Source organism: Salvelinus alpinus, chromosome 24, assembly GCF_045679555.1.
Source record: "Salvelinus alpinus chromosome 24, SLU_Salpinus.1, whole genome shotgun sequence".
Classification (NCBI taxonomy): Eukaryota; Metazoa; Chordata; class Actinopteri; order Salmoniformes; family Salmonidae; genus Salvelinus; species Salvelinus alpinus.
Genome location: NC_092109.1, coordinates 39,181,278 through 39,207,325, shown reverse-complemented (window position 1 = coordinate 39,207,325; position 26,048 = coordinate 39,181,278). Strand labels below are relative to the sequence as shown.

At 43.9% G+C, this 26,048-nt stretch overlaps 1 protein-coding gene across 1 annotated transcript in view; it reads left to right on the top strand.

Moving 5' to 3' along the window:
- The window catches only part of LOC139552808 (relaxin receptor 2-like), a 206,635-nt gene that overhangs the window by 21,564 nt on the left and 159,023 nt on the right, over positions 1-26,048 (top strand). The window contains 3 exon segments of the mRNA XM_071364858.1: positions 18,054-18,203; positions 22,353-22,436; positions 22,565-22,670. Coding sequence (XP_071220959.1) covers positions 18,054-18,203; positions 22,353-22,436; positions 22,565-22,670 — 340 coding nt within the window.

Here is a 26,048-nt window from a genome sequence, read left to right as displayed (position 1 = left end):
ACTTCAGATGAGTCGAGTGTTGGTTTCTTGAGGAGGGGAGCAACTCGGGCCATTTTGAAGTCAGAGGGGACGCAGCCAGTGGTCAGGGATGAGTTAATGAGGGAAGTAAGGAATGGGAGGTCTCCAGATATGGTCTGGAGAAGGGAGGAGGGGATGGGGTCGAGCGAGCAGGTTGTTGGGTGGCCAGACCTCACTAGTCGCAGGATGTCATCTGGAGAGAGAGGGGAAAAAGAGAGATCAAGGCGATAAGGTGGTTCTGTGTGAGTGAGCGTTTTTCCCACTGACTTTTATAAATAGTGCATGATAAATTCAGGGCAGCAATGTTATTGAGAGCAGTAGCAACACTTTTGCAGTTCTCTGTGATATCTTTAAAAAAGCTGCAGTAGCAAGGATTATCTACACAAACTGAGCAGTTAATTTTATAGACAGTGGCGTGCTACATGGTAGACCAATCCGAACTAATCTCTCGGAATGTCCAGCACATTCATTATCTCAGCCAATCATGGCTAGCAGGAAGGTTCCTGACTTTTTCTGTGGCTAAATCAACTAGGCTCATAATTTAACAATTTTATTCGTATTTACAGATGGCATACAAGTTTGTTATTAAGGCACATGAAAGTTCACATGTACCAGAAAAAATTTCTGCCAATAAACTAATTTTGATCAAAATAAATACATTCACATTCTCCTCTCGTGTGAAGTGGTGACCTGCGACATACGTCTAGCTTCCTGAAACGAGTCACACTGGGCAGGAGGTCAGGAAGTGCAACTCAAGTTTCCGCTCTTATCCAGAGCGACTTAAAGTAATGCGTGCATACATTTTAATATTTTCTTTGTATTGGTCCGCTGTGGGAATCTAACCCACAACCCTCGTGTCATTCTCTACCAACTGAGCTACACATGATAATGCGAAGGACTTTCCCAAAGTTGCTGTTGACGCATATCCCATAGTAGTTATTAGGGTCACATTTCTCTCCACTTTTGTGGATTGGGGTGATCAGTCCTTGGTTCCAAATTTTGGGGAAGATGCCAGAGCTAAGGAGGATGTTAAAGAGTTTTAGTATAGCCAATTGGAATTTGTCGTCTGTATATTTTATCATTACATTTAGGATACCATCAACACCACAGGACTTTTCGGGTTGGATGGTTTGTATTTTGTCCTGTAGTTCATTGGAGAATCCAGAGGGATTCTGGTAGTCTTTAATAGCTGATTCTCTCTCTCTCTCTCTCTCTCTCTCTCTCTCTCTCTCTCTCTCTCTCTCTCTCTCTCTCTCTACCAAGGTCACAGCTCTCCCATTCCTTCCTCTCTCTCAAATGTATTATTCCCTTCTCTCTCCCTTATCTCTCTGTTGCACCCACCTAAGCATGTATGCACGTACACACACTCCCCCCCCCCCCTCTCTCTCAGGAAGAGGTTTAGCTGGGTTTACATGCTTTGACGTGTGTGTATCTGTGTGCGTATGTGTGTTTCTGTATATGCGTGCGTGTGCGTATATTTTAAGGATCTGTCTTTTGAACCCATTGTGGCGGTATTTTCCATCACCAACTCAATAGACCTCTGTTCTAAGTATCCATAAGACGCTATGATATGTGTAACCATTTTTCAGGTAGGGTTCTTTACTGCTGTGATGGTTGTGAAGTCCTGTTCTTTCCCTCTCCACGATCTTTACCTTTATGCCATGAAATGCTACACTGTTATTGTGTTCCTGTAATTTTACCGTATACTACAGTGTACCAGGGCGAGTCCAGTCCTCCAGGGCCTGATTGATGTCACACTTTCCCCCCATCCCTAGCAAACACGCCTGATATAAAGTAATGTCATTCTAAACTGAAGATCATGATTAGGTGATTATTGGAGTCAGGTGTGTTAGATGGGGCTGGGGCAAAACTTTACTGATTACAAAAATAAACAACAATTGACCACTACTAAGCATTCTTTGTGGTGTGCAGCCTTGGATGTCTTCAACATCTTGGTTGACAGCAAACTGACCTTCAGGTCAGTGATAGTGACAGAGATCAGCCACAGTAAGTTTGTGTGAATTTTACAGTAAGTGTTTGCAGCAAGCTGACAGTAAGTTATTGAAAAATAAACATGAACTTCCTGGTGACCAATTGCCATTAACTTCTTATGGCTTGGGGCGCTATTTTCAGGTTCGGATGAAAAGCGTGCCCAGAGTCAACTGCCTGCTACTCAGGCCTAGAAGCTAAGATATGCATATTAGTAGATTTGGATAAAAAACACTCTGAAGTTTCTAAAACTGTTTGAATGATGTCTGTGAGTATAACAGAACTCATATGGCAGGCAAAACCCTGAGAAACAATCCAACCAGGAAGTGGGAAATCTGAGGTTTGTAGGTTTTCAAGTCTTTGCCTATCCAAGATACAGTGTAAATTTGGTCCGATTGCACTTCCTAAGGCTTCCACTAGATGTCAACAGTCTTTAGAACCTTGTTTCAGGCTTCTACCGTGAAGGGGGAGCGAATAAGAGCTGTTTGACTAAGGGTTCTGGCAGAATGCCATGAGCTAAGTCAGGCGCATGGCCGAGAGAGCGAGCTCTGTTCCTTTTCATTTCTAAAGACAAAGGAATTTTCCGGTTGAAACATTATTGAAGATTTATAATAAAAACATCCTAAAGATTGATTCTATACATCGTTTGACATGTTTCTACGAACTGTAATATAACTTTTTAGACTTTTTGTCTGGACTTAGTGCTCGCGCGTTGTGCATTTGGATTAGTGTACTAAATGCGTGAACGAAAAGGAGGTATTTGGACATAAATGATGGACTTTATCGAACAAAACAAACATTTATTGTGGAACTGGGATTCCTGGGAGTGCATTCCGATGAAGATCATCAAAGGTAAGTGAATATTTATAATGCTATTTCTGACTTTTGTTGACTCCACAACATGGCGGGTATCTGTATGGCTTGTTTTTGTGTCTGAGCACTGTACTCAGATTATTGCATGGTGTGCTTTTGCCATAAAGCTTTTTTGAAATCTGACACAGCGGTTACATTAAGGAGAAGTATATCTTTAAGTTACTGGAAAATACACAGTAACCTCATAACATTGCAGCTCTTGATTGTCACAAGCCCCTACAAATGAGGTGTTCAGCCTTAATCAACATAACGATAAAACCACTTAAACTGGTAGAACACTTCCATTAACGGTTGGCACAAATATAAGTTTGATTGTAATGATTGTACCTTATATTGAACATATTGACTTGAAAATGTACCATTATACTTCATTTTGCGCACATGTACCCTTAAAACTTCTTATGGCTGCAAGGGGCAGTATTGAGTAGCCAGATAAAAGATGCCCATTTCAAACGGCCTCGTACTCAATTCTTGCTCGTACAATATGCATATTATTATTACTATTGGATAGAAAACACTCTCTAGTTTCTAAAACCGTTTGAATTATTTCTCTGAGTGAAACAGAACTCATTCTGCAGCACATTTCCTGACCAGGAAGTGGAATGTCTGAAATCGATGCTCTGTTCAACTTCCTGCCTATACATGGGCATGATACGTAAGAGTCTACGTGCACTTCATATACCTTCCTCTGGATGTCAAGAGGCTGTGATAGAAGAAATTTCGTGTTTATCTTGATCTGAATTTGAATACAAGCTCTTTGTATGACGTATCCCTCATTTCCGGTACTCTTGGCAGCGCCAGGTGGACAGTGGGATTGCCTTCTGTTTAGCTGCCGTTATGGATGACTACTATCTCCGGCTCTGATTTTATTTGATACATGTGACCATATCATCGTAAAGTATGTTTTTTCAATATAGTTTAATCAGATTATTGAAATTTTTTCGGGAGTTTTGCCGTGTTCCGTTCTCTGACTTTGTTGACGTTGGAGAGATCCGTGCCACTTGGCAAGTGCCCATGCTAAATGAAGAGGGAAATTTGCCGTTCCAGATCCAAACAACGACTGTTCTGGACAAAGGACACCTTGTCCAACATTCTTACGGAAGATCACCAAAAGTAAGAAACATTTTATGATGCTATTTCTAATATCTGTCGTGCATGTGAACTGGTCGTCGGCGCCCAAGTGTTTCTGGCTATTGTGGCTACGCTAATATAACGCTACATTTTGTTTTCGCTGTAAAACATTTAATAAATCGGAAATATTGTCTGGAATCACAAGATGCCTGTCTTTCAATTGCTGTACACTATGTATTTTTCAGAAATGTTTTATGATGAGTAATTAGGTATTTGACGTTGGTGTCTGTAAATATTATGGCTGCTTTCGGGGCAATTTCTGATTGTAGCTGAAATGTAAACTATGATTTATACCTGAAATATGCACATTTTTCGAACAAAACATGCTATACAATAAATATGTTATCAGACTGTCATCTGATGAAGTTGTTTCTTGGTTAGTGGCTATTTATATCTTTATTTGGTCGAATTTGTGATAGCTACTGATGGAGTAAAAAACTGGTGGAGTAAAAAAGTGGTGTCTTTTGCTAACGTGGTTAGCTAATAGATTTACATATTGTGTCTTCCCTGTAAAACATTTAAAAAATCGGACATGTTGGCTGGATTCACAAGATGTGTACCTTTCATATGCTGTATTGGACTTGTTAATGTGTGAAAGTTAAATATTTAAAAAATATATATTTTGAATTTCGCGCCCTGCACTTGAGCTGGATGTTGTCATAAGTGTACCGACGTCGGGCTGCAGCCCAAACAGGTTAAAGGTACTGATCAGTACCATGTGGGTACCTAACAGCGTGTGTGTCATAAGCGAATCTGAAGTGTCCTATAAGTATAACTGTAGAACCTGTCATTAGTTCTACCTTCAACTAGAGGGTTCTTCACGAGAGGATTTTATGTATAGAACCCAATTGGGTTCCCCTACAGGGACAAAAAATAAACAGTGTTTATGCGAGGGTTCTAAAAAATGTAAGGGTTCTACATGGCACCCAAAAATGGTCCACCATAGGGACAAATGACAGAATGTCTATTGGTGCTAATCTTTTATTCATCTCTTTCATACCCACAGAACCGGTGACATGCCAGGAAAGTCAGGTTGCTGGCAAACGAGAGGTTGTGAGTTCAAATCCCAAGTGAGGTTCCCTCCCAAGTTTTCACAATACAGCAGCATACTGTCCCATACAACAATAATAGCTTTAAGAATACAGAAACTTTTTGCTTATATACTGTATTTTCACTGAAAGTTGTAGCCGGGAAAATGTTTAACAGTGTAATGAAGAACCCTCTGTTTCTATCAGTGTAACGAAGACATGGTATCAAGAACAAGATAAAACTAGATAAAACAAGCCACCAACAATTCCCAACTTGGCAGCTTCTTGTCATTGTTCTATCTGACTGTCCAGAATCATATCAACGCACAGCTTCCGGATCCATTGATGCGCGTGCTCCAATTTGGACCTTTTTGGTACTAAATATAACTTTAGAACCTTTTTTGGTACCAATTTGGACCTTTTTTGGTACTAAATATAACTTTAGAACCTTTTTTGGTACCAACTATAACCTTTTTGTGAAAGTGTACAGTTGGGGGCATTCAAGTAAACCTAATAATTGTAATGCAAATAAAACATTGTTATTGCAATGTAAACACATTTCTCTCAAAGTAGATGAAATGTATTTCATTACATTGGGTTATATTATGGAGTATTGTGTGTAAACTTCCGGCGCCGACAGAGATGGCCGCCTCGCTTCACGTTCCTAGGAAACTATGCAGTATTTTGTTTTGTTACGTGTTATTTCTTACATTGTTACCCCAGGTAATCTTAGGTTTTATTACATACAGTCGGGAGGAACTACTGGATATAAGAGCAACGTCAACTCACCATCATTACGACCAGGAACATGACTTTCCCGAAGCGGATCCTCTGTTTTGCCCACCACCCAGGACAATGGATCGGATCCCAGCCGGCGAACCAAAACAACGACACCGTAAAAGGGGCAGACGAAGCGGTCTTTTGGTCAGGCTCCGGGGACGGGCACATCGCGCACCGCTCCCAGGCATACTACTCGCCAATGTCCAGTCTCTTGACAACAAGGTTGATGAAATCCGAGTAAGGGTAGCATTCCAGAGAGACATAAGAGACTGTAACGTTCTTTGCTTCACGGAAACATGGCTCACTCGAGACACGCTATCGGAGTCGGTACAGCCACCTGGTTTCTTCACGCATCGCGCCGACAGACACAAGCATCTTTCTGGTAAGAAGAGGGGCGGGGGGGGGTATGCCTTATGATTAACGAGACATGGTGTGATCATAACAACATACAGAAACTCAAGTCCTTCTGTTCACCTGACTTAGAATTCCTCACAATCAAATGTCGACCGCATTATCTACCAAGAGAATTCTCTTCGATTATAATCACAGCCGCATATATTCCCCCCCCAAGCAGACACATCGATGGCCCTGAACAAACTTTATTTGACTCTATGTAAACTGGAAACCACATATCCTGAGGCTGCATTCATTGTAGCTGGGATTTTTTACAAGGCTAATCTGAAAACAAGACTCCCTAAATTCTATCAGCATATATCGATTGTGCTACCAGGGCTGGTAAAACCCTAGATCATTGTTATTCTAACTTCCGCGATGCATATAATGCCCTCACCTACCCTCCTTTCGGAAAACCTGACCACGACTCCATTTTGTTGCTCCCTGCCTATTGACAGAGACTAAAACAGGAAGCTCCCGCGCTCAGGTCTGTTCAACGCTGGTCCGACCAATCTGATTCCACGCTTCAAGATTGCTTCGATCACGTGGATTGGGATATGTTCCGCATTGTGTCAAACAACAACATTGACAAATACGCTGATTCGGTGAGCGAGTTTATTAGCAAGTGCATCGGCGATGTCGTACCCACAGCAACTATTAAAACATTCCCAAAACAGAAACCGTGGATTGATGGCAGCATTCGCGCGAAACTGAAAGCGCGAACCACTGCTTTTAACCAGGGCAAGGTGACCGGAAACATGGCAATCAAACAATCAAACAAGCTAAGCGTCAGTATAGAGACAAAGTAGAGTCGCAATTCAACGGCTCAGACACAAGAGGTATGTGTCAGGGTCTACAGTCAATCACGGATTAACCTCTTGAGCCTATGGGGGGTGCTATTTCGATCTTGGAAAAATTGGTCTCCAAATTAAACTGCCTCGTACTCAATTCTTGCTCGTACAATATGCATATTATTATTACTATTGGATAGAAAACAATCTCTAGTTTCTAAAACCGTTTGAATTATGTCTGTGGGTGAACCAGAACTCTTTCTGCAGCGAAATCCATGACAGGAACTGCGAAGGTCTGAAAACGAGGCTCTGTTCTCAGATCAGTTTAAAGCTCTGTATGTATCCTATGGGTCGACATGAACTGCACCCGCCTTCCCCTGGATGTCAGTAACCAATGAGAAGTGGAATGGAGTTTCTACGTAGTTCTCAGAGCTTATAAAAGGCCAAGGAACGAGGGGAGCTCTCTTTTCGACGTTCGTCATTGCGCAAAGCAGGACCTCAGGATGGCATTTTGAAACGCTCAGTTATCGACCATTGGTATATCCGTCTGTAATTTAATTCGATATAGGTGTTAGAAACATCATAACGAAGTTATTTTAAACCGAGTTATATCAGTTTATGCGAGTATATTGCTATTTTCGGAATTTCCTTAGTATTGCGTTTTGAGGATTTGGGCATGTTGTGGCCACATAGCTATTGTTAGCTGCTAATTCCGAAGTTGAAGACGACGTTTTACAACCAAGCAACGATTCTTTTGGACAAAGGACCACTTGCCCAAGAATCTGATGGAAGCTCGTCCAAAAGTAAGAGCTATTTATGATGTTATTCCGTATTTATGTGGAAAAATGTAAACGGATTTGTCCGCCATTATTGCGGCACTAGTCTGGCTGTAACGCACACTGTATGTCTAGTAACGTTAATTTTAAAAATCTAACTCAGCGGTTGCATTAATAACTAATGCATCTTTCATTTGATGTCCAACCTGTATTTTTTAGTCAAGTTTACGATTATTTATTGATTAGATTAGGTGCCTTTCCAAGATGGCGCCGGCCAGAATGCATGACCTGTTGCCACTGATCACATTGTATAACCACGATTTGTGCTGCTAAATATGCACATTTTCGAACAAAACCTATATGCGTTGTGTAATATGATGTTACAGGACTGTCATCTGAAGAATTCTGAGAAGGTTAGTGAAAAATTTATTTATTTTGGTGGTGAATACGTTATCGCTATGTTTGGCTGGAATCAATGCTGTTGTCTGGTTTGCTATTGTGGTAAGCTAATATAACGATATATTGTGTTTTCGCTGTAAAACACTTAGAAAATCTGAAATATTGTCTGGATTCACAAGATCTGTGTCTTTCAATTGCTGTACGCTGTGTATTTTTAAGAAATGTTTTATGATGAGTAATTAGGTAATACACGTTGCTCTCTGTAGTTATTCTAGTCGCTTTGGGGAGATTTGTGATGGTGGCTGCAATGGTAAACTATGATTTATACCTGAAATATGCAAAATTTTCTAACAAAACATATGCTATACAATAAATATGTTATCAGACTGTCATCTGATGAAGTTTTTTCTTGGTTAGTGGCTATTTATATCTTTATTTGGTCGAATTGGTGATAGCTACTGATGGAGTGAAAAAATGGTGGAGTAAGAAAAATTGTGTCTTTTGCTAACGTGGTTAGCTAATAGATTTACATATTGTGTCTTCCCTGTAAAACATTTTAAAAATCAGAAATGGTGGCTGGATTCACAAGAAGTGTATCTTTCATCTGGTGTCTTGGACTTGTGATTTAATGATATTTAGATGCTAGTATTTACTTGTGACGCTATGCTAGGCTATGCTAGTCAGCTTTTTTACTGGTGGGGGTGCTCCCGGATCCGGGTTTGGGAGGAACTAGAAGTTAATAAAAGAAAACCAGCCCCGTCGCGGACCAGGATGTCTTGCTCCCAGATAGACTAAACAACTTCTTTGCTCGCTTTGAGGACAATACAGTGCCACTGACACGGCCTGCTACCAAAACCTGCGGACTCTCCTTCACTGCAGCCGACGTGAGTAAAACATTTAAACGTGTTAACCCTCGCAAGGCTGCAGTCCCAGACGGCATCCCCAGCCGCGTCCTCAGAGCATGCGCAGACCAGCTAGCTGGTGTGTTTACGGACATATTCAATCAATCCTTATCCCAGTCTGCTGTTCCCACATGCTTCAAGAGGGCCACCATTGTTCCTGTTCCCAAGAAAGCTAAGGTAACTGAGCTAAACAACTACCGCCCCGTAGCACTCACTTCCGTCACCATGAAGTGCTTTGAGAGACTAGTCAAGGACCATATCACCTCCACCCTACCTGACACCCTAGACCCACTCCAATTTGCTTACCGCCCCAATAGGTCCACAGACGACGTAATCGCAACCACACTGCACACTGCCCTAACCCATCTGGACAAGAGGAATACCTATGTGAGAATGCTGTACATCGACTACAGCTCAGCATTTAACACCATAGTACCCTCCAAACTCGTCATCAAGCTCGAGACCCTGGGTCTCGAACCCCGCCCTGTGAATCTGGGTACTGGACTTCCTGACGGGCCGCCCCCAGGTGGTGAGGGTAGATAACAACATCTCCACCCCGCTGATCCTCAACACTGGGGCCCCACAAGGGTGCGTTCTGAGCCCTCTCCTGTCCTCCCTGTTCACCCACGACTGTGTGGCCATGCACGCCTCCAACTCAATCATCAAGTTTGCAGACGACACTACAGTGGTAGGCTTGATTACCAACAACGACGAGACGGCCTACAGGGAGGAGGTGAGGGCCCTCGGACTGTGGTGTCAGGAAAATAACCTCACACTCAACGTCAACAAAACAAAGGAGATGATCGTAGACTTCAGGAAACAGCAGAGGGAGCTGGGACGGATAGGGACGGGACAGTAGTGGAGAGGGTAGTAAGTTTTAAGTTCCTCGGCGTACACATCACGGACAAACTGAATTGGTCCACCCACACAGACAGCGTGTTGAAGAAGGCGCAGCAGTGCCTCTTCAACCTCAGGAGGCTGAAGAAATTTGACTTTTCACCAAAAGCACTCACAAACTTTTACAGATGCACAATCGAGAGCATCCTGTCGGGCTGTATCACCGCCTGGTATGGCAACTGCTCCGCCCACAACCGTAAGGCTCTCCAGAGGGTAGTGAGGTCTGCACAACGCATCACCGGGGGCAAACTACCTGCCCTCCAGGACACCTACACCACCCGATGTCACAGGAAGGCCATAAAGATCATCACGGACAACAACCACCCGAGCCACTGCCTGTTCACCCCGCTATCATCCAGAAGGCGAGGTCAGTACAGGTGCATCAAAGCAGGGACCGAGAGACTGAAAAACAGCTTCTTTAATAATGGAAAAATTGATGTAAAAAATGTATCACTAGCCACTTTAAACAATGCCACTTTATATAATGTTTACATACCCTACATTACTCATCTCATATGTATATACTGTACTCTATACCATCTACTGCATCTTGCCTATGCCGTGCTGTACCATCACTCATTCATATATCTTTATGTACATATTCTTTATCGTTTTACACTTGTGTGTGTATAAGGTAGTAGTTGGGGAATTGTTAGGTTAGATTACTCGTTGGTTATTACTGCATTGTCGGAACTAGAAGCACAAGCATTTCGCTACACTTGCATTAACATCTGCTGACCAATACCATTTGATTTGATGTATTGTTACATGGTTGCTAAGAAACTTGGCGTTTCTCACATTAACGATGCACTTTCATTGCTACAGCAGAGGCATTTTGAAAAAGGGACTTTTTAATACCCAGAACTGGGTGAGCCATCCCCGGAGGATAATAAAATAAGACATTGAAGGGAACACCTAATGACTAAACTGGCTTCTTACTGTCTTTGTCCCAAATGACCCATAGTGCACTAGGGCTCTAGTAGTGCACTATATAGGGGGATATGGTTCCATTTGGGACGATGATAACCAAGTCATTAATATTTATCAATGAATGTATGTTGGTTTTGCTCTGCGTGTGTGTGGGAGATGGGAGAGGCCGGACTTGCAGCACGTTGAGCGTCACAAATAGAACCTATTTCTATTTTAGCGCCTGGCCACGCAGTCGCTCGCTGAGGTGCGCGAGCAGTCTGGGTGCAATGATTGAATAACATGTTTGTGTAAATAATTTTGCAACACTTGCGTACGCGATGTGAGCGGTGTGGCCAGCATGTAAGATTAAACAATAAGATTAAATAGTCGTAGATTAAACAATAAAATTAAGAAGAACCAGTTAAATAGGAGTCGCACTGTGTGAGTGTGTGTGTGTGTGTGTGTGTGTGTGTGTGTGTGTGTGTGTGTGTGTGTGTGTGTGTGTGTGTGTGTGTGTGTGTGTGTGTGTGTGTGTGTGTGTGTGTGTGTGTGTGTGTGTGTGCTTTGTAAGGAGTATACAACCCTGGGAACATTTGAGGATTTGTTTGAATATGATCCCCCACTTTCTCTCTTTCTCCCTCTCTATTTATTTTGTCTTGATCTCTATTTCTGTCCTCTCCCTCTTCTCCTCCCTCTCCCTCTTCTCCTCCCTCTACCTCTCTTCTCCTCCCGCTCTTCTCTTCCCTCTCCCTCTCTTCTCCTCCCTCTCCCTCTTCTCCTCCCTCTACCTCTCTTCTCCTCCCTCTACCTCTCTTCTCCTCCCGCTCTTCTCCTCCCTCTCCCTCTCTTCTCCTCCCTCTCGCTCTCTCCCATCCTCTCCTTTCAGAAGGTGAACTGAGAGGAATTTACTGATGGCCGAGTGGGAGGAGAGGACTGTGTGAGGAGAAGACTGTGGGAGGACACACACAGATTAGAGTTGTCCTTGTTCAGTTGTCCTTATTCAGTTGTCCTTGTTCATTCTGATCAATGATTCTGCTGCTTGGGATGAACAAGACAGCAGCTAGTAAGAAGGAATTAGAGGATGAAGGAGATAGAGGGAGAACTGATTGTGTAAAAATGGCTTAAAACATACATTTAGATAGGTTAAAGGGATGGAAAGATCGAGAGAAGGAGAGGGGTTCATGGGATGGAGAAATGGAGAGGAGGAGAGAGATGAATGGGATGGAGAGATGGAAAGATGAGGAGAGAAGGAGAGAGGTTAAAGGGATGGAGAGTTGGAGAGATGAGGAGAGAGGTTAATGGGATGGAGAGATGGAAAGATGAGGAGAGAAGGAGAGAGGTTAAAGGGATGAGAGATGAGAGAAGGAGAGATGTTAATGATATGGAGAGATGGAAGATGAGGAGAGAAGGAGAGAGGTTAAAGAGATGGAGAGATGAGCAGAGAAGGAGAGAGGTTAAAAGATGGCAACATTAGGAAAGAAGGAGAGAGATGGAGACAAGAGTAAAGAAGAAGAGAGATAAAAGGGATGTCGAGATGGAGAGAGGAGAGATATAAAAGGTATGGAGAGATGAGGAGAGAAGAAGAGAAGTAAAAGGGATGGATAGATGAGGAGAGGATAGTACGTACCCTTTTCCTGCAGTCAACTGACCAAATCGCCCTCTAGTGGCCTCATGGGTGGAATGTTTTTCTCAAATCCGGTGTTTCTTTGTCAAACGTTTTCGTTATAGTTCAGTCTTCTGTGATGTAGATACAGTTGAAGTCGGAAGTTTACATACACCTTAGCCAAATACACTCACTTAAACTCAGTTTTTCACAATTCCTGACATTTAATCCAAGTAAAAATTCCCTGTTTTAGGTCAGTTAGGATCACCACTTTATTTTAAGAATGTGAAATGTCGGAATAATAGTAGAGACAATGATTTATTTCAGCTTGTATTTCTTTCATCACATTCCCAGTGGGTCAGAAGTTTACATACACTCAATTAGTATTTGGTAGCATTGCCTTTAAATTGTTTAACTTGGGTCAAACGTTTCGGGTAGCCTTCCACAAGCTTCCCACAATAAGTTGGGTGAATTTTGGCCCATTCCCCCTGACAGAGCTGGTGTAACTGAGTCAGGTTTGTAGGCCTCCTTGCTCGCACACGCTTTTTCAGTTCTGCCCACAAATTGTCTATGTGGTTGAGGTCAGGGCTTTGTGATGGCCACTCCAATACCTTGATTTTGTTGTCCTTAAGCCATTTTGCCACTACTTTGGAAGTATGCTTGGGGTCATTGTCCATTTGGAAGACCCATTTGTGACCAAGCTTTAACTTCCTGACTGATGTCTTTAGATGCTGCATCAATATATCCACCTAATTTTAAATTCCTCATGATGCCATTGACTTTGTGAAGTGCCAACGTTTTCGTTATAGTTCAGTCTTCTGTGATGTAGATACAATTGAAGTCGGAAGTGTTAAGCAGCAAAGCACCCCCGCAACATGATGCTGCCACCCTTGTCCTTCACGGTTGGGATGGTGTTCTTCGACTTGCAAGCCTCCCCTACTTTCCTCCAAACATAACGATGGTCATTATGGCCAAACAGTTCTATTTTTGTTTCATCAGACCAGAGGTTATTTCTCCAAAAAGTATGATCTTTGTCCCCATGTGCAGTTGCAAACCGTAGTCTGACTTTTTTATGGCGTTTTTTGGGTGCCACGGTTTCCTTAAAGAGATGGGTGGGGCTGAGGTTTAAGAGGGTGTGGACGATGCTGAATGGGTGTAGACAAAGAAGAGCTCTCCAGTAGGTTCGCAAAAACATTTGAGGACCATTTTCTCAAAAGTGGGGTTAGAAGTGTCTTAACTGCAGTTTATGATATACCATGTTGTAGCTCTAAGTCTGTACTTTTATCCAATGTAAAAAAAAAAAACACACATTTGAGAGAGAGAGAGAGAGAGAGAGAGAGAGAGAGAGAGAGAGAGAGAGAGAGAGAGAGAGAGAGAGAGAGAGAGAGAGAGAGAGAGAGAGAGAGAGAGATTTTTCTAAAGGACGTGATCACAGGCTGAGCAACAAGAGTTTATGATTCAGATTCCTATGTTTGTCCACGTCTCTCCAACCGACAAATTTCGAAGTTGCTCCAAAGGTCAGATTGCGAGGTGTTCTGGACACCCTGGGTTGCTCTGTTGCTGTCACGGGTGTCTTGCGGCTGGATTAGGCATTCATTCCGAATGGTTACATTTTAACAGTTAAGGTTTGGGATAGGGTTAAAACATTACGTTTAGGCATTGATTCCGAATGGTTAAATTAAGGGTCAAGGTTTGAGATAGCAAATAAACAAAACAAAAAAAACGAGTACCTATCACTGAAATTTAACAAGCAACACTCAGAGCCGGAGCTTGCGATTTACGTCCATCCACCACCCCTGTCCACAACGCCCTAGCAAAACCTAAGCTTACTTGATAGTAATAGCGCTAACGGTTGCTCCTAGTGTCCGGTTTTGAAAGGATTTCCTGATTTCCTGATTTCCTGGTACCTGGACAGATGTGGAATTTCGAGGTGGATCTAGAGCGACCTGGCTGGGATGAGAGTGCAGTTGAATACCTTTATCAGAATAATATAGCTATGATGCCCTAGATGAGAAAGACATTTGACCTTAAGAAAGCCTCTTTGTGCCTATTGTAATGAAAATTGGCCAGAGTACTAACATAAGGATATTTTTTCGCTAAACCATCATAGAACGCTAAAATCACCCACACAGATTATCTCAATTGTACCCATCATTCCCTCCCTTCCCTCCCTCCCTGTCACGCCCTGACTTTAGTTATATTTGTTTCTAGGTCAGGGTGTGACAAGGGTGGTTTGTTTAGTTTTTGTATTGTCTAGTTTTTTTTGTCTTGTCTAGGGTTTTGTTTATCTAAGGGGATTTTGTATGGTCTAGAGGTAATTAGGTTATTGGTGGCCTGAGTTGGTTCCCAATCAGAGACAGCTGTTTCTCGTTGTCTCTGATTGTGTAGCCTATTTAGGTTGCCATTTTCCATGTTGGTTTTTGTGGGTAGCTGTTTTCTGTCTTTGTGTCTGCACCAGACAGGACTGTTTAGTTTTGTTCCATTTTTTTGTTTTTTTTGTTTCAGTGTTCAGGTTATAATAAACATCATGAACACGTGCCACGCTGTGCTTTGGTCTACTCCTTCTTCCCCAGACGAACATCGTTACACTCCCTCCCTCCCTCTTTAGTCAGTAGAGTGGCAGGATCACACTGTTCTGCTGATGGGGGATATGAGGAGGGAGAGGTGTGTGTGTGTGTGTGTGTGTGTGTGTGTTATACATCCAAAATCTCCTCTTCTTAACCAATCCTGCCAGAACAGGATCCTGCCACCCTCAGTTTTGGACGGTTATGTTCAGGAACCCATTTACCAAGATCCTGTACCTCTCATGGCATGAATAATTATTTTCACTTTTTGCAACGTAAACATTATAATAAAAGCAATCAGAGTTAATTCAAGTTGACTCCTGTGTAATTCTCCTGACTGCCCCTTAAAATACGTAACGTGAAAAAGTGCCTGATATTCTATGAATTAATTCATGTTATTCGTTGTCTGTTCAGAAATAAATGAAATAATTCAGAATACTATGCCAGGAGTATGCCTATAATTTAGCCACAGACGATCGATAGTTTCTCGATATGTTAAATACAGTCGCGGGAATACACAGGTTGTAAAACAAATGGATCCTGCTGAAAAGAGAATACTAATCTGTCTGTAGGATACCAAGTTATCAACTTTCAAAATATAACTATTGCATTGTTTTACAAATGTAAAGCGTTTGGCACAAGCGCGTCGGGCCATTGCAGGTGAGTGAGCTGAGCGTTTTTGGGTGAGTGAAACTGAAAATCTTTTTTAGGACTATAATTTCCTCCTCATATTGTACATGATGTGTGTCTCCACACACCTAGGTCTGGGCTATGGATGGATTCAAGACAAGGTCGTGTTTATTGATCTCAGATTCTCCGTTTGTCCGTGTCAAAGTAGCACTAGCCTGTCACTTCGATAATTTTTGAGGTATTAAAAAATATTCTTCTAAAATCTCCAATCATCTACATTTATGTAGAATTGCATGAAATACGTTTATAGAAGACACTTTTTTTCCCGAACCCATGACTACAGAAAATGTTCCCCCATTTGTGAAACTTCTGCAAGTGCCTCTACTCTTACTGCTCTATGCCAGTGTGCATAGACTCTGATAAAGCTTGGTCCTCAGGGCTAGTTTCCTCTGGGCTAGTTTCCTCTGGGCCAGTTTCCTCTGGGCCAGTTTCCTCTGGGCTAGTTTCCTCTGGGCCAGTTTCCTCTGGGCTAGTTTCCTCTGGGCTAGTTTCCTCTGGGCTAGTTTCCTCTGGGCTAGTTTCCTCTGGGCCAGGTTCCTCTAGGCCAGTTTCCTCTAGACCAGTTTCCTCTGGGCCAGTTTCCTCTGGGCTAGTTTCCTCTGGGCCAGTTTCCTCAGGGCTAGTTTCCTCTGGGCCAGTTTCCTCTGGGCTAGTTTCCTCTGGGCTAGTTTCCTCTGGGCCAGTTTCCTCTGGGCTAGTTTCCTCTGGGCTAGTTTCCTTAGGGCTAGTTTCCTCTGGGCCAGTTTCCTCTAGACCAGTTTCCTCTGGGCCAGTTTCCTCTGGGCTAGTTTCCTCTGGGCCAGTTTCCTCAGGGCTAGTTTCATCTGGGCCAGTTTCCTCTGGGCTAGTTTCCTCTGGGCCAGTTTCCTCTGGGCCAGTTTCCCTTTATTATAAAGTTGATTTATTTTCATGCGTTCCGGTACCTCAGAGCCCCCACTTGTCCGGTACAACAGAGCCCCCACTTCTCCGGTACAACAGAGCCCCCACCTCTCCGGTACCTCAGAGCCCCCACCTCTCCGGTACCTCAGAGCCCCCACTTCTCCGGTACCTCAGAGCCCCCCACTTCTCCGGTACCTCAGAGCCCCCCACTTCTCCGGTACCTCAGAGCCCCCCATTTCTCCGGTGCCTCAGAGCCCCCACTTCTCCGGTACCTCAGAGCCCCCACTTCTCCGGTACCTCAGAGCCCCCACCTCTCCGGTACCTCAGAGCCCCCAGCTTCCTCCGGTAGCTCAGAGCCCCCACCTCTCCGGTACCTCAGAGCCCCCACTTCTCCGGTGCCTCAGAGCCCCCCACTTCTTCGGTGCCTCAGAGCCCCCCACTTCTCCGGTACCTCAGAGCCCCCCACTTCTCCGGTACCTCAGAGCCCCCACTTCTCCGGTACCTCAGAGCCCCCACCTCTCCGGTACCCCAGAGCCCCCCACCTCTCCGGTACCTCAGAGCCCCCCACTTCTCCGGTACCTCAGAGCCCCCAGCTTCCTCCGGTAGCTCAGAGCCCCCACCTCTCCGGTGCCTCAGAGCCCCCACTTCTCCGGTACCTCAGAGCCCCCACTTCTCCGGTACCTCAGAGCCCCCCACTTCTCCGGTGCCTCAGAGCCCCCCACTTCTTCGGTGCCTCAGAGCCCCCCACTTCTCCAGTACCTCAGAGCCCCCCACTTCTCCGGTACCTCAGAGCCCCCCACTTCTCCGGTGCCTCAGAGCCCCCACTTCTCCGGTACCTCAGAGCCCCCACCTCTCCGGTACCTCAGAGCCCCCACTTCTCCGGTAGCTCAGAGCCCCCACCTCTCCGGTACCTCAGAGCCCCCACTTCTCCGGTGCCTCAGAGCCCCCCACTTCTCCAGTACCTCAGAGCCCCCCACTTCTCCGGTACCTCAGAGCCCCCAACTTCTCCGGCTCACTTTTTGTTCTGGCACCTCCCGATTTACAAATGAAGCCTTGGTCTTAACAAGGCTTCTGAAGCCAGGGCCCGGTTGAGAGTGGGGAGGTTGGGAGCTGAGAGTACAAAGCCACTCTAGAGGTTTTCATTATTATATTATTATTTGATTTCACCTTCAGCTGTTTTTGTAATAGGTCATTTATAGCACTGCTGTTGAATGGGAAATGGACAAAGGGACTAAGGATACTGTAATAAGGAGTTAGTGGTTAGTGCGCCAGAAATGGTTTGTTGGGGTGAAAGTAGCTTTCTTTCTTTCTTTCTTTCTTTTGTTTGTTTTTTTGTCTATTCATTTCTTTAAATGTGCTAAAAAATGTGCCTCTCACTTTATCTCTCTCTCGCCCCCTCCTTCCCCTCTTCTCCCTATCTCCTCCCTCCAGCTGCAGCAATGGTGTCCAGCAGGGTGGCAGTAGAGAGCAGTTGTCCTCTGGGCCAGTTTCCCTGTGGTAATGTGACAGTGTGTCTACACCAGGCTCTGCAGTGTAATGGACATAGAGACTGTCCCAACGGAGCCGACGAGGACAACTGTGGTGAGAGAGTATTTTATGACTACTGCCTTCCTGAGACACAGAAGTAGCCAGAAAGTATTCTTATCCCTTGACTTATTCCAAATGTTGCTGTGTTACAGCCTAAATTCAAAATGGATTAAATGTATTTTTCTCACCCATCTACAAACAATACCCCATAATGAAATATTTATGATTTGTTGTTTGTTGTTGTGAAAATGAATTACAGAAGTACAGAAGTATCTCATTTACATAAGTATTCACACCCCTGAGTCAATACTTTGTAGAAGCACCTTTGGCAGCGATTACAGCTGGACTGTAAACATATAAAAGCTCAGAACACCGTGATTGTGTTGTGAAACCAGGACAAGTAATGCACCTAAGCTAAGAGCTGGTGTTTGGAGGGTGTTTTGAATGGAAACCCAATGTAAATGTTCTGATACACAGAAAGGTTTAAAAAAACAAACAGAATAGAAGTACTCTGAAACACCCAAAATGGTTAATTCAATCTAAATGTTGGTGTTTTTTTAAAGAAAGTGTTGTGAAAAAAACGTTTTGGGGGTATCAGTGCATGTATAAAACGGCATCAAAACACAAAAATAATGATTTGGCATAATGTCACAACAGTAGACATGTTACTCAGTAAGATGTTACAAGAACCTTTGCAGTCACATTGAATCTACAAGAGGACAACATGCTTCAAGCACAATACAAAGAAAGCATAATTAATATGCTTTAATAACCCTCATTAAAGCAGTGGTGTAAAGCACTTAAATAAAAACACTTGAACTTACTTAAGTCGTTTTTGGGGGTATCTGTACTTTAATTTACTATTGATATTTTTCACAACTTTTACTTTTACTCCACTACATTCCTAAAGAAAATAATGCACTTTTTTACTCCTTACATTTTCCTTGACACCCAAAAGTACTCTTTACATTTAGAATGCTTAGCAGAACAGGAAAATTGTCTAATTCACGCATTTATCAAGAGAACATCCCTGGTCATCCCTACTGCCTCTGATCTGGCAGACTCACTAAACACAAATGTAAATTATGTCTGAGTGTTGAACTGTGCACCTGGCTATCTGTAAATAAATAAAAAATGTCATCTGAGGGACACCTAGTCACTTGTACAGCTGAATACATCTTCCACATTTAAACCAACCCCTCTGAATCAGAGAAGTGCAGGGGGCTGCCTTAATCAACATCCACAGCACATAGAGAACAGTGGGTTAACTGCCTTGCTCAGGGGCAGAATGACAGAAAACCGAAAGGTTGCTAGTCCAACGCTCTAACCACTAGGCTACCTGCCTCCTCTACACTCTAACCACAAGGCTACCTGCCTCCTCTACACTCTAACCACAAGGCTACCTGCTTCCTCTACACTCTAACCACAAGGCTACCTGCCTCCTCTACACTCTAACCACAAGGCTACCTGCCTCCTCTACACTCTAACCACAAGGCTACCTGCCTCCTCTACACTCTAACCACAAGGCTACCTGCCTCCTCTACACTCTAACCACAAGGCTACCTGCCTCCTCTACACTCTAACCACTAGGCTACCTGCCTCCTCTACACTCTAACCACTAGGCTACCTACCTCCTCTACACTCTAACCACTAGGCTACCTGCCTCCTCTACACTCTAACCACTAGGCTACCTGCCTCCTCTACACTCTAACCACTAGGCTACCTGCCTCCTCTACACTCTAACCACTAGGCTACCTGCCTCCTCTACACTCTAACCACTAGGCTACCTACCTCCTCTACACTCTAACCACAAGGCTACCTACCTGCTGCCTGGTTTGCTTAATGTAAGGAATATTAAATTATTTAATACTTTTACTTTTGATACTTAAGTACATTTAAACCAAATACTTTTAGACTTTTACTCAAGTAGTATTTTACTGGGTGACTTTCACTTTTACTTGAGTCATTTTCTTTTAAGGTATCTTTACTTTTACTCAAGTATAAAAATTGGGTTGAAATGATTTGTGAATCACACAGACTGGATAATTCAACCGCAGCTCAGATATTGTATATGGGACAATAAAACAAAGTTTTGTTCTGCATGGATTATCAGCACTGTCCACTCAGAGGAAAAATGACAAATATTATGAGGCATATTTTCCATTTGTTGAACCAATTGAATGCAAATTCAAATGCAATTGTACTGATAAACAGATCACCTTTCAATATGTTCCAATTCCTGAAACCATGAAGACTAAGACATGAGCATTTAAAGCCATAGGTTTGTGGAGGGAGTCCAATCAGATTTCCAAGATGTAGAAACATTGAAAAAGCATCCAATATTTTCTAAATATGATAATGCACTCCAGATTATTTTATATTCTGATGAATTTGAGATTGTGAATCCATTAGGACCCCACAGGGAAGAAACACAAAATCTTCGCCTTTCAGTATATGTTGGGGGATCAGCATCCTATGACGCGGTCTAAGAAAATGGCCATGCAACTCCTTGCAATGTGAAAATCAAAGATATTATGGGAAGAACAGGTCAAATAAGCAAAGAGACACAACAGTCCATCATTACAATAAGACATGAAGGTCAGTCAATCTGGAAAATGTCAAGAACAAAAACCATCAAGCGCTATGATGAAACTGGCTCTGATGAGGACTGCCACAGGACAGGAAGACCCAGAGTTACCTCTGCTGCAGAGGATAAGTTCATTAGAGTTAACTGCACCTCAGATTGCAGCCCAAATAAATAATTCACAGAGTTTAAGTAACAGACACATCTCAACATCAACTGTTCAGAGGAGACTGCGTGAATCAGGCCTTCAGTGTCGAATTGCTGCAAAGAAACCACTACTAAAGGACACCAATAAGAAGAAGATACTTGCTTGGGCCAAGAAACATGAGCAATTGACATTAGACCGGTGGAAATATGTCTTTTGGTCTGATGAAATAAAATTGGATATTTTTGGTTCCAACCGCCGTGTCTTTGTGAGACGCAGAGTAGGTGAACAGATGATCTCCGCATGTGTAGTTACCACCGTGAAGCATGGAGGAGGAGGTGTGATGGTGTGGGGGTGCTCTGCTGGTGACACTGTCTGTGATTTATTTAGAATTCAAGGCACACTTAACCAGCATGGCTACCACAGCATTCTGCCGCAATACGCCATCCCATCTGGTTTGTGATTAGTGGGACTATCATTTGTTTTTCAACAGGACATTGACCAAAACACACCTCAGGGCCTAAGGGCTATTTGACCAAGGACAGTGATGTGCTACATCAGTGCTACATCAGATGACCTGACCTCCACAATCACCTGACCTCAACCCAATTGAGATGGTTTGGGATGAGTAGGACCGCAGAGTGAAGGAAAGGCAGCCAACAAGTGCTCAGCATATGTGGGAACTCCTTCAAGACTGTTGGAAAAGCATTCCTCATGAAGCTGGTTGAGAGAAGGCCAAGCGTGTGCAAAGCTGTCATCAAGGCAAAGGGTGGCTACTTTGAAGAATCTAAAATATAGAATATATTTTGATTTGTTTAACACTTTTTTGGTCTTCACTATTATTCAACAATAGTTTACTAATCTAGAAAATAGTAAAAATAAAGAAAAACTCTTGAATGAGTAGGTGTGTCCAAATATTTTCAGATAAAAATGTGAGTTGTAGACAGGGTTGGGGTCAATTCCATGTCAATTCAGCAATTACACTGACATTTCAAGACCGTTATCTGAATCTTACAGTTCTTACTTTCCTAACAGTACTAAGCATGTGTTTGTTGGACTTATCATTTTGAAACAGAAATGTACTTTGAGGGTAGTATACCAGATCATGTGTCCTTCAGAAAAGTTTAACAGGTTAAGGGCCTGTAGTACGCAGCATCATCTGGATGTGTACGCAACAAAAGTCCAACATTCACCTTCTGCTACCATTTCTGTCAAGCCGTCTACTCATACAGTTTGACGCATACGTTCGATAAACCCAACGTATGGCACCACACAGAACGCACTGCAACTGCCTCCGCAACGCAATGCTGCAAGGACAAACACAGTGTTTTCATTGGAAATTAATGTAATTGTGGTGTATCAAAATGCAATGACGCTGTCAGGGTGTGTTGGAAGCGTTAATGTGCCATGCTAGCTAGGTGTTATATGCTGTAATAGCTCCTACTATACATAACTGATGTTTTTGTGTCTGTAGGAGACAACAGTGGATGGGCGGACATCTTTGATCGAACCATCAGGAAGGTCGAACCACAGGTCCTACCGTTACCAGAAGACTGCTGTAAGTGTGTGTTTGTGTTAGTGTTTGTGTGTGTGTGTGTGTGTGTGTGTGTGTGTGTGTGTTGGTGTAGATCTGCAGTATTATTGTATCTGTGTGTAGGTGTGTATTACTTGTGTGTTGTTGTGTAGTCTTGCAGCAGTACCCACAGCGTTGTGACTGTATCAAGACAGAGCTAGAGTGTGTGGAAGTCAACCTACATGACGTTCCTCAAGTCTCCACCAATGTCACCTGGCTGTAAGTACCTCTCTCGATATGTGTGTTTGCAGTGTGTGTGTGTGTGTGTGTGTGTGTGTGTGTGTGTGTGTGTGTGTGTGTGTGTGTGTGTGTGTGTGTGTGTGTGTGTGTGTGTGTGTGTGTGTGTGTGTGTGTGTGTGTGTGTGTGTGTGTGTGTGTGTGTGTGTTTTTGAGTGCTTTTGCAACCATGTGTCGTGTGCTTGTGTTTTCTATGTGGGTCTGTGTTAGCGAGGTTTCATTACAGACCCAGAGTAGAGATGTGGTTTGTTCACACACACACACACACACACACACACACACACACACACACACACACACACACACACACACACACACACACACACACACACACACACACACACACACACACACACACACACACACACACACACACACACACACAGTGAATCAATCAGGTAAATTCAAATAATTCACTTGACTAGATTCCCCTCTTCAGATGAGATGAGGGTGTAACAGCAGTAGTTTATTTCCTGTGAAATTACAAGTGGTGACAGACACTAAAATCTCAGACATTCACAGACCATTACTCTAATGTAAAATAAAATAAATACACACATAAAATACATATTTGTATGTTTATTGTTACTCTAACGTAACACGAAACAAATACACACATAAAAATACAGTGCAAATTATATTAAAAATAAAAAACAGAAATAATACCATATTTACGTAAGTATTCAGACGCTTTGCTATGAGACACAAAATTGAGCTCAGGTGGATCCTGTTTCCATTGATCATCCTTGAGATGTTTCTACCACTTGATTGGTGTCACACCTGCTCCCGCTCTCCCTCTCTGGCGCTCGAGGGCAGCTAGGCTGCACACCTGTCACCATCATTACGCGCAGCAGCGCTCATTGGACTCACCTGGACTCCTTCCCTTTGTTAATTGCCCCTTCTATAACTGTCTGCTCCCCCGTTTGTTCCATGTATCTGCATTAATGTTATGTGTTCATGTCCAGACGCTGTCCTGTCCTGTTCCATGTCTGTTGCTAATTAAACGTTCACTCCCTGTACTTGCTTCTCGTCTACCAGCGTCGATCCTTACAGAATGCTCACACCACTATACGAAGCATCCGGGAGGTTTTTGTTTTTTGGCTGGTGACGTCGGTTCCAGATGCCATCACTGATGGAACCGGGGGTGCCTCAGCTAGCTCGTCGGGCTTCCATGCCTTAGCTGGCTCGAGAGGTCTTCTTGCGCCAATTGGGTCGGCAGGCTCCCATCCCACATCATGCCTCAGCCTGCTCGTCGGGCTCCTACGCCTCAGCCGGCTCATCAGGCGCTCATCCCACGTCATGCCTCAGCCGGTTCATCGGGCTCCCACGCCTTAGCTGGCTCGCCAACCTCCCACGCCTCAGCTGGATCGTCAGGCTTTCACACCTCAGGTGGCTCGCAGGCTCCCACGCTGCTGCTGGATCGTCAGGCTTTCACACCTCAGGTGGCTCGCAGGCTCCCACGCTGCTGCTGGATCGTCAGGCTTTCACACCTCAGGTGGCTCGCAGGCTCCCACGCTGCTGCCAGCTCGTTGGGTTTCTACACCCCCAGCCGGCTTGTCCAGCACCCATGCCTCGGCCGGCCCGTCAGGCTCACCCAGGTGGGATGCCAGGTGGCGCCCCTAGGGGGTACTGTCACGCCTGCTCCCGCTCTCCGTCTCTGGCGCACGAGGGCGTCATGCTGCCCTTCATTACGCACACCTGTCACCATCATTACTCGCAGCAGCGCTCATTGGACTCACCTGGACTCCTTCCCTTAGTTGATTGCCCCGTCTACAACTGTCTATTCCCCCATTTGTTCCCTGTATCTGCATTCATGTTGTTATGTGTTCATGTCCAGACGCTGTCCTGTCCTGTTCCATGTCTATTGCTAATTAAATGTTCACTCCTTGTATTTGCTTCTCGTCTACCAGCGTCGATCCTTACAGATTGGAGTCCACCTGTGGTAAATTCAATTGATTGGACATGATTTGGAAAGGTAAAAAATTTGTCTATATAAGGTCTCACAGTTGACAGTACATGCAAAAACCAAGCCATGAGGTCGAAGGAATTGTCTGTAGAGCTCCGAGACAGGATTTTGTTGAGGCACAGATCTGGAGAAGGGCACCAAAAAATGTCTGCAGCATTGAAGGTCCCCAAGAACACAATGGCCTCCAATCTTAAAAGGAAGAAGTTTGGAACCACCAAGACTCTTCCTAGAGCTGGCCGCCCGGCCAAACTGAGCAATCGGCGGAGAAGGGCCTTGGTCAAGGAGGTGACCAAGAACCCGATGGTCACTCTGACAGAGCTCCAGAGTTCCTCTGTGGAGATGGGAGAACCTTCCAGAAGGATAACCATCTTTGCAGCACTCCACCAATTTGGCCTTTATGGAGAGTGGCCAGACAGAAGCCACACCTCAGTAAAAGGCACATGACAGCCTGCTTGGTGTTTTCCAAAAGGCACCTTAAGGACTCAGACCATGAGAAACAAGATTCTCTAGTCTGATGAAACCAAGATTGAACACTTTGGCCTGAATGCCAAGCCAGACGTCTGGAGGAAACCTGGCACCATCACTATGATGAAGCATGGTGTTGGCAGCATCATACTGTGGGGATGTTTTTCAGTGGCAGAGACTGGGAGACTAGCCAGGATCGAGGGAAAGTTGAGCGGAGCAAAGTACAGAGAGATCCTTGATGAAAACCTTCTCCAGAATGCTCAGGATCTCAGACTGGGGTGAAGATTCACTTTCCAACAGGACAACGACCCTAAGCATACAGCCAAGACAACGCAGGAGTGGCTTTGGGACAAGTCTCCGAATGTCCTTGAGAGGCCCAGCCAGAGCCTGGACTTGAACCCAATCAAACATCTCTGGAGAGACCTGAAAATAGCTGTGCAGCGACGCTCCCATCCAACCTGACAGAGCTTGAGACGATCTGCAGAGAAGAATGGGAGAAACTCCCCAAATACAGGTGTGCCAAGCTTGTAGCGTCATACCCAAGAAGACTTGACGCTGTAATCGCTGCCAAAGGTGCTTCAACAAAGTACTGAGTAAAGGGTTTGACTACTTATGTAAATGTAAGTTTTCCATTTTTTTTTTGTTGAATAAATTAGGTAAACATTTTTTTTTAAACGTTTTTTTGCTTTGTCATTGTGGAGTATTGTGTGTAGATTGGTGACTTTTTTCTTTAAAAAAAATCAATTTTAGAATAAGGCTGTAACGTAACAAAATGTGGAAAAGGTCAAGGGGTCTGAATGCACTTTATCTTCCACCTCTGTTATGAATATGGATGAGAAGCGATTACATATCAAACAGTATCTGGATCCGAGGGTCTATTTATAGGTAAAGGGGTGTGAGGGGCGAGACTTATACACACACACACTTTT